The sequence below is a fragment of the Guillardia theta genome (genome assembly GCF_000315625.1).
Source record: "Guillardia theta CCMP2712 unplaced genomic scaffold GUITHscaffold_100, whole genome shotgun sequence".
NCBI lineage: Eukaryota > Cryptophyceae > Pyrenomonadales > Geminigeraceae > Guillardia > Guillardia theta.
Genome location: NW_005434574.1, coordinates 50797 through 59458, shown reverse-complemented (window position 1 = coordinate 59458; position 8662 = coordinate 50797). Strand labels below are relative to the sequence as shown.

The following is an 8662-nucleotide window of genomic DNA, read 5'->3' as shown; positions in this document are numbered from 1 at the left end:
CCTCCTCCTCCTCCTCCTCCTCCTCCTCTTTCTCTTCTCTTGTCCTCCTCGTGTCGTTCTTTCCTTCTCCTCCTCCTCCCCCTTCGTTACTCCTCCTCCTCCTCCTCCTCCTCCTCCTCCTCCTCCTCCTCCTCCCTTCAAGTCTAATCACTTAATTCTCCTGATCCTCTTTTGTTCTCTGCCCTTAGCCACACTTTTTTCAATTTCTCAACGTCTTGCATTATTCCTGATTTCCTCTCATCATTCGTCTCTTTTCTTCGCATCCTCCACTGAATCTTTGAGGCTAGAAAAATGCTTTCATGAAGCAGCAGAAGGAACAGAAAGCAGCATTGGCCACTTTGGATAAAGAGAAGAGCAACAGAGCAAACGAATCGCGATCGGCAAGACAACCTTCGAACAATACAAGAGAGCAAGACAACGACAAAGACAAAGACAAAGACAAAGACAGAGGCAAAGGCAATGGCTGCAACTCGCACTACATCTCAGAAAACTACGAGCAATACAAGTATTGCTTGCCTGCTACACCTCCAGTGATCGACTGAACAACCACATCTCACAGGTTTCTTCAGACAAGACCAGCCGTGGGTGATGAGATTCTTTTCAAGATCGTCGAGCTTCAGGTTGAGATTTTCTCTTCTCTTCATCATCTTGACGAGAGTGGAAGGGATGGGTACCAAATCTTTCCGACTACAAGCAAGCAATAGTGAAGGTCACCATACAACCTCATCCCCTCCCCTCCCTTCTTTTCTTTCCTCCCCTCCGTTTCCCCTTGCGTTCCTCTCTCATCGACTCGTTAGGGTTGGAGCTCAGACAAGCAGTTTGTCAAGCTTCAAATCATCTTTGCGCCGGAGGTCAGTGCCTACATCTTCTCCCTTCCTCTCCCCTGCCTCAACTTCCTTCCTAGGTCTCCAAGATCGTTCCCAAGTTTCGTCACCCTTCCACTGGCGAGTGGGTAGAGGCGACGGATGCCATGGAAGAGGAGCAGGAGCAAGGTAAGACTTCACCCTCCTGCTGCTTGGACAGTGAGTTATCGGCCAGGAACTGAGGAAGAGACTGAGCTTGAATGGTCAGCACTAAATTCTGTGAGGCTAGTGCGGAAAGCTAGATCCCCTCACTGAGACATCAACCGCACACCAGCGTCAAAGGGCCAAACAAACGAAAAAATGGTTGATTTCCGATTAGAGTACACCAGTTAGCTAATCCCTGCAAACACTTTGCCACAAGAGTTCAACGTCCTCATCCGCTCGAAGTCACGCATCAGTATTGTTCGTTGTCCATTTCGTCATAGCCCGTCTTGCCGCACATCGATGTCATGATGTTGGTTACATCTATGAACTCCTGCTGTCACAGCATGAGTTCCCTCCCTGTGTGTCAACATCGACGAGCTTACAGAGTAGGAGTCAGCATAGGATCCCTCCGTTCCTGTCTTCTCCACTCCATTCTTCTGAGAGTTCTTGCCCTTCCTTGCTTCTTTACCATTCGGATCTTTACATCACCGTCAACCATCAGAGGTCAAGGGATGCTTCTACATACTAGAGGAGAAATCCTTCTCCACTTCCACAGCCCAGTGAGGGTGAGAGTAAGAAACACGTGCTTTGTCTGAATCTGCACCTCCAGTCTCGTTCTAATCGGCAAGAGGTCAATTGCTCGCAGCAATTTGACAACTCTCATACCAAAATGTCGAAGCTGTCATGAATATCTGGGAGACAATCGCCATTGAAAGAAGGTAATCCTGCATGAAATGATCATTGCTATGCAGGCTATATGCCCTTCTTGAGCTGTAAATACCGCATTTTGATGTCTCGTTTGGATTTGAACCAAGATTTGTTCCCTCCATGGCTTCTGAGACAAAAACATTACATTATCCAGTCCTCGTCAAAGTTTTCCAACCTTTTCGATATGTTTCGTTTCCATGCATAGGGTACGGATGATCCTCTTGCATTGGAGGAGGAGCAAAGCAAATAAAGTTCGATTGATGTACAGCAAGGGTTCCAGGGGATGAATTTGACGCTGTTGGCGAGCTGTTAAGGTCTGAATCTGCTACACTTTCGCACACGATGGGTCCAGAAGCGTATGAACCTGAACATCGTCAAATGGTTGGGCCTCGTCAAAAAGAGGGGATCAAACCTATTCTCCTTCTGGTCTCGCACCCATCTTGTTCTGGATTGCGTCTGTACCTGTAAGGATCTCCGATACCCCCTCTACCCTGAATTCCCGATCAACACAAGTATGGTGCACAAAATCAGTCCATACCTCTCGTTCAACCACCCCCGTTATCACTAAACGGCGCAAGGCTTTTCCAGTCCCAGTATTATCTCCCACCTACAGAAAACATTTTCATCCTTCCGAGATATCCACCAAGAAAGAGGTTCCTCAATTCTTATCCTTTTTTCCGTGATATATCCGCTTTGGCTATCGAGGAAAGTTTTGATCTTTCCTTCAATCCTTCTCAGTCGTACTTCTAGACCTTCAAAGCAATGCAAGCGTCATCGAATTTTACCGCATGCCAGTGTATATGTATACCCGGGTCTATCATGTCGGGACTGCAAATGACGTTCCCCTTCTCATCAAAATGTTCCTTTTCCATCAATCAGGCATCCAAAGCGTGTTATCAAGAGCCTCACCTTGTTGAGACTATACAGAAACGGATCATTCGACCCTCCTTTCCCGCAACGATTAACTATCCCTTGGGCGAGTAACCGTCGAAGAATTTCACGAGTATATCTGCTATCCCCAAGGCGTCCCAGAATCGTTTTTTCAGTAACCCCTCCTTCTCCTATAGCCTGTGACATTATACCGCATTCAACAATGTCAACTCCTTGAAACCAAACAGTGGAATGCAAAGAGACCTTGAGCACTTCTTGCTGCCTCTTAAGCCTTTGCTCCTGTTGAAGAGATGTCGCAGAGATCGCAAAGGACAAGTCCTTTTTCTTGGCTCGCTTGGGATTTTTTTGCATGTCATTGAAGTGCTGAATTGGACTGAAGGCTGATAAGTTGGAATCTTCAATTTCCAGCTTGGGTATTTCATTTCTAAAGTCTGCTTCAAATAATTCCTTCTGTCCATGAGAAATTCGTTAGGTAAAGTCCAATCTTCAAAAGAACATTTTACCTTTGCCGCTTGTAGAAAACTATTTGAACAGTCTTCTTTCAAAATGTCAGATTTGACTTGCTCCAGAAGATCGTTTCTTTCATGAAAACTGGCGTTGCAAGGATATTTGTTTTCCCCATCCGATGTAGATTTTCTGGAATGCAATAATGGTTGACATGCAAACTGCAATTGAAAATGAACGAACATCACAAAAACCGTAAAGTGAATACATGTAGTGAAGAAGATTTTGCAGGATGTTGGTAGATGACTTCATCCTGTTTTGGAATGTAATCTCGCATATTTCTGTCATGTTTTACTCTCTTCCGACTTTTCATTTTTTCTTGCCCACAAACGTCATCTAAGAAACCCCAACATCATTGTTGAACAAATAGAGCATTAATGAACAGCACATTTACCATCACGAGTTTCATGGCTCAGTTCAGGGTAAGCATGCCCGATGTGTAAATCACTGCAGAAGAAAGAAAATTATGAAGTAGCTCAAAATAAACAGCAAGAGGGTCAAATCATCGTGAACCAAAAGATTGAACAAGTTGAAAATTCAGAACAATACACTCGAGGATCTCAACATTCCATCAAAGGTCCTCTTTACATCGAGCGCAGTGGCACAAACCTGGCCTTCTCTGACTCCATCTTCTCCATTTTCGCCTTGAGCCGGGACGACCGTGGTCGGAGTGCCACCCTTTCCATGTTGTAATCGTCTCCTTCCTCCAGTTCTCTATCTTCTTTCTGCATCTGCGGAACTCGCCATCTTCGTCTTGTTCTTCCACCCCGCGTCTCTTCCTGCATTCCCCCGCGCAACCGTTTGGCGCCGCTCCAGAGCTCCGGCTAGGGCTACCACCCCTGGTCAAAAATGAACCCACCCTTTTGGATATAGTACCCCTCCAGGACTACTGTAGGCCAATTATCACCCCCTTATATTCCAGCCGTCCTCATTAAAAGTATACCCCACCTCACTATTCCCACTCATGTGGTAATGATCATACCCCTTCATAGACGATATTGTAAAAACCAATCACCCCTACCCTATTCAATGGAGAGCACCCACGATTTCACTACCTCACCCTCCTCTTGACCTCAAGAGGGACGTATTGCCTGTATCCATTCACCCCACCCCGAACTTAACCTACGGGCACCAGAAACCCTTGGACCCCACCCCTGGTAGTATTTCCCTACACTCCGATTTCAGTACCATCAAAAGGACCCTACCCCTGCAACCCCCGATAGTTAAATGTGTCACCACCCCTACCCACTCTGATCCCACTAGTAGTATCTAAAATATCCAGTGGGTGGTTGAAGACCCCTACCCCTTACCACTCAGAGAAGTACCCGGGTCCTAACCCTCACATATGACCCCACCCTCGTGCAATCCTGATCTGTTCCTCTGATTGTCAATGGGGTGGAAATTATGTAAATGATGACCCCACCCCCTACTGTCCTCAACTTTCGGGGCAACGAGTACCCTCTACACCCTCTACACCAGTCGTCAGTGAGCATACTACTATGATAATAACTTAACTAACTTTGAGTAAAAGTTGCGGATCGGACTATGATAACTTGAGGCAACTTAAAACTACCCCAGTCTTGTCCAGCAACTTGAATATTATCCCGGCGGGCCCCGGGACTACATACTACTACCTTACCGTCCTTCACAGGCTTAACTTTGACTAAAACCTACTGATGGCAGTCATTGAACCACTACTACCGTAGTAGCCGCCACTACCCGGTACCACTACCCTGGCATTCATTCACAACTACCGGGAGTGGCCCGGGGTGGTACCGTCCTCAGTGTAGCCGCGTGCTGAGGGGAACTCCCCCTGGTACGGGTCCCGGGGCGGACCCACTTGGCTGGTGACCGTGAGGCGGGCGCGGTTCGACTCGATGATCCACGCCCGTGACGGTCTCCCCCATGCTGAAATAAAGGCAACGCCATGCCTTACAACCAACAATACACAAGAGTTTGCAGCTAATGGAGATGCCGGTGACAGGGAAGCTGACGATGGTGTTGACGATGACGGTGCTGAGCGAGAGTATGGCCTTCAATGCTCCAACTCTCAGGGTTCCTCGATCTTGTCAGAGTCGTTTCACTCATACCTCACTCAACAAAGGTGTCTGCATGCCTGCACCAAGGGTTTGTAACCTGTCTCTGCCCTGTCAGCAGCATTGGACACTCGTTGTAGATCCTCGCCAACTCTCTGGATGGCTGACAGGTGAGTGTTTCTAGCTGGATTGCACTTTTGCGACATATCAGCGCTATGATTCTCTGGCTGCAATTGACTGCACCGGCAGATCTAGCGTTATTGGCTTCGAGAAGGGCGACATAGTTGTTGTGAGCTCGGATGTTTCCGTGAATGGAATGAACGTCAAAGGTACGTGAAGCCAGAGATCATCGTGTTTCCAGTCTGACATCCAGCGCCTCACCGTACAGGAACCAAAGGGCGTGTAACCTCGGTATGGGAGAAGTGCGGAGAAGACCCTATATGTTGTTGCGCGGAGAACAGCATGGAAGAAGCTAGCGTTGAGGCAAGCAACGACGTGAGATTTCGCCGAGTCTTATCATGTCTTGTTGACAGGTGCAGCTGTTCACTGAACGACCTGGGGCTGCGACAGCTACAGGGTACTTTGCAGAAGAGGAATTGACATACATATCTTCCGGTACCATGGAGCAAAACCTTGAAGTGAGTGAATGAGAAATAAATGAAAATAGACAACATCATTGACTCAAATTAGCATGGTCCACCTCATTTTCACTCCATTCTTTGAGACCGATTGAATATGATTTTCTACGTGGGATGATGCTTTTGTTAAAGTCATGAGAGGTGGGTCTTGTTTGGAAATCAAAACAAGATTACTTACACGTCGTGTTTATTTACAATACTGAATGTGGCACATATTACAGTGTTCTAATGCAACTGCTCTGCAAACATTCCAACATACTCTCTTGTGCGTGCCCCGTAAACTCTAATCTGGTATCATTTACCTTGCCCCCTTATCTTGGGGACTTCCCACTCCAAAACTCAGGTATCAACAAATCATTCTGGCTTTCTACATAGCTGCTCTTTTTAACCTCGTTCACGTGGGTTTTACACCGCTTCTCCATGCCGCCCCCCCAAGCACCCAAACCCTTCTTCGCACCTCTCCTCCCCTACCAACTGTAGCATCCTTCTCACACAAATTCATGTTGGGGATACAAACCCTGGAACTCCCCAGGCTCGGTGCGCTCTATTGATCAAAACTCTCTGCTCTCTACTTGTTTCACCTCAAAGCTCCTGCCCTCCCTGCCCTCCCTCCCTGCCCTGCAAGCCCTCCCTGCCCTCCCTGCCCCCCGCCCTCCCTGCCCTCCCTCCCCTGTCTGCCCTCCCTGCCTGCCCTGTCTGCCCTGTCTGCCCTCCCTGCCCTCCCTGCCCTCCCTGTTCTTCCTCCCCTCCTGCTCGTCCTACTTGTTGCCTTCTCCAGTCTGCCCCAACTCGCCCCCTCCTTCCAATTTAGGCAAGAGACTACCCCACCTCCCTCAAGACTGCAATTCTGATGTACCCCACCCTTTCTGAAATGCCCCGTATGATCTCATATCCTACCCCCATTGTATCACCCCTACCCCCCACTCACCTCTGTCCCCGACAGTCGCCGCCATGTCCGCGTTCGGCATGCGCCAGCGCCGTGTACGGACGAGGACAGAGGAAGAGAAGGCGACGAGGAAGGAGGGAACCATGAAGATGAAGCTGCATCAAGACTCTTCCTCGCTCCCTGCTCAGTCTGCCAACCTGCATGCTAAGACTTCCTTCTGTCCTGCAGCCATGGCCACTAGCCTCGAGACCCCTCCTCCTCAGTCACCATCGGACGAGCATGAGAGTGTGGGGGTGAGAGTACCTCAGCAGGAGATGTCGTATGAAGAGAAAAGGCGGCAGAACATCGCAAGGAACAAGGAGCTGATGCGAGAGCTGGGGCTTCAAGACACCGCGAAGAAACTTGACCAGGGCAAAGATAAAGCAAGGGTGAAGAAGAAGTCGAAGGACGACGACGATGAAAGCTTCCAAGAAGACGATGATATGATGGAGGAGGAGGAGGAGGTGAATGGCAAAAAGAGCTCTAGAGCATCAAAGCAAGCAGCAACGAAGAGAGGCAAACTCCAGATGATGTTGGCAGGTCAGGCTGCTGAAACCGTTTGTGCAGATTATGGGAGAGAGATTATTGGAAGGGCGATCAAGGTCTCAGTGTTCACCGTTGAAACTTCCAAGAATGAATGGCATTATGCAGAAATCGTCGGGCACAGGTGTGGAGCCAATACGTATCTTCCCATTTCTGTCTTACACCAAAATGTCTTTTGGTTCGATCCTGATCATGTTTTGTGCATCTCAGGGTAAAGAAGAAGAAAACGAGCATCTTGTGCGATGGAGAACTGAAGGAGAGGAGGATGAGTGAGTGCTTTGAGATTTTACGTACTCTTGCTCATTATTTTGATTTTCTTTGCTAGATGGTTGAAGCTCGACGAGGAAGAATTTCATTTGTATGCCATCGATGATGTCCCGTCCTGCGACTCTGGAGATGAGGAAGAAAAAGATGACGAAAATGCTTTGGATGTGAAGAAGTTGAAGTATGGAGTTTGTGTTGCAGCAAGCTGCTACGAGGTGAAAGTTTTTTGTTTGTTGGAGTCAGAAGATGGAAGGGAGAGGAGATTGGAGGAGGGGACCGAAGAGGGAAGGAGAGGAGAGGGGAGAAGAGGAGAGGAGGGGAGGCAAGAAAATGAGAGAAGAAGAGAGGGGAGAGAAGAAGGGGTCGTACAATCTTTGATATGTTGTTTCCCCTCAAATGTTTTTCCTTTGGTTATTTCTAACATGCAAGCAGGATGGAAAAATCATCACAGAATATGCAAGATTGCTGAAGAAGACAACAGACAATCAATGGAAAGTCAACTGGTTTTTCACTTGCGAACAGATTACAAACGCTGCGAGGGAGAGATTTACAAATTTTATTGATCCAAAGAAAGATATCTTCTTTTCAATGTGCGAGGATGAGGTAACACAAACGTGAATGTGGTGGTGGTGGTGCTGCTGCTTTTTGCTGCTGCTGCTGCTGCTGCTGCTGCTGCTGCTGCTGCTGCTGCTGCTGCTGCTGCTGCTGCTGCTGCTGCTGCTGCTGCTGTTGCTGTTGCTGCTGCTGTGTTCTGACCCGTTTCGTGCTTTTCTGTCGTTGTCTATCATTTGTTCATATCAAGACGTCGGTACCACCTGAGGATTGTGATATCCTATCAAATTATCCCAATCACAGCAAGATTGCAAATTCACCACAAACTTGTGCTGTTATGTCAATGTTTCGCTACCATGGCCTGACAAAGTATGGTTTGCTGCCAGATCGCTGAAGATCAGATCACGCATATTATCGATGTTGTTGCGACAGCTGCCAACTATCGAACAACAAGAGACGGACAGTTTTGCTGCAAGTTTGTATACGACAACGTGAGACATTCACTGCACAGGTGAAAAGACTGGAGGAGAAGGAGGAGGAGAGGGAGGAGAGAGGAGGAGGAGGAGGAGGAGGAGCAGGAGCAGGAGCAGGAGG

At 48.0% G+C, this 8662-nt stretch overlaps 4 protein-coding genes across 4 annotated transcripts in view; 3 read left to right on the top strand and 1 right to left on the bottom strand.

Moving 5' to 3' along the window:
- GUITHDRAFT_145277 (hypothetical protein) overlaps window positions 1–1118 on the top strand; it is a gene marked incomplete at both ends in the record, with an annotated part of 2482 nt that extends 1364 nt beyond the window's left edge. Inside the window, 6 exons of the mRNA XM_005823955.1 lie at window positions 288–505; window positions 560–620; window positions 665–709; window positions 798–851; window positions 905–992; window positions 1039–1118. Coding sequence (XP_005824012.1) covers window positions 288–505; window positions 560–620; window positions 665–709; window positions 798–851; window positions 905–992; window positions 1039–1118 — 546 coding nt within the window. The remainder of the gene's footprint in view (window positions 1–287; window positions 506–559; window positions 621–664; window positions 710–797; window positions 852–904; window positions 993–1038) is intronic.
- Window positions 1119–2884: 1766 nt separating this feature from the next.
- Window positions 2885–3912, bottom strand: GUITHDRAFT_155059 (hypothetical protein). The gene is made up of 5 exons (XM_005823954.1): window positions 3720–3912; window positions 3505–3557; window positions 3305–3446; window positions 3110–3271; window positions 2885–3056 (listed from the first exon to the last, which is right to left on the bottom strand). Exons 1-4 carry the CDS (start codon window positions 3839–3841, stop codon window positions 3148–3150), a joined length of 441 nt encoding a protein of 146 aa, XP_005824011.1. The 5' UTR covers window positions 3842–3912; the 3' UTR covers window positions 2885–3056; window positions 3110–3147.
- Window positions 3913–5075: 1163 nt separating this feature from the next.
- Window positions 5076–5796, top strand: GUITHDRAFT_116756 (hypothetical protein; the record flags this gene model as incomplete). The annotated part of the gene is made up of 5 exons (XM_005823953.1): window positions 5076–5214; window positions 5265–5316; window positions 5396–5475; window positions 5535–5641; window positions 5680–5796. 5 exons carry the CDS (start codon window positions 5076–5078, stop codon window positions 5794–5796), a joined length of 495 nt encoding a protein of 164 aa, XP_005824010.1.
- Window positions 5797–6735: 939 nt separating this feature from the next.
- Window positions 6736–8134, top strand: GUITHDRAFT_116755 (hypothetical protein; the record flags this gene model as incomplete). Its single annotated transcript, XM_005823952.1, has 3 exons — window positions 6736–7376; window positions 7578–7731; window positions 7949–8134. 3 exons carry the CDS (start codon window positions 6736–6738, stop codon window positions 8132–8134), a joined length of 981 nt encoding a protein of 326 aa, XP_005824009.1.
- Between the last annotated feature and the right edge of the window lie 528 nt (window positions 8135–8662).

Bases quoted from the DNA above. Each gene is read 5' to 3' on its own strand.
- GUITHDRAFT_155059 (XM_005823954.1), bottom strand. From the start codon at position 3,841: ATGCAGAAAGAAGATAGAGAACTGGAGGAAGGAGACGATTACAACATG. The intron at 3,558-3,719 runs GTTTGTGCCACT...TTTCTTCTGCAG, and splicing joins ATGGAGTCAGAGAAGGCCAG to TGATTTACACATCGGGCATG. The intron at 3,272-3,304 runs GTTTTTGTGATG...TTTCAATTGCAG, and splicing joins CTACATGTATTCACTTTACG to TTTGCATGTCAACCATTATT.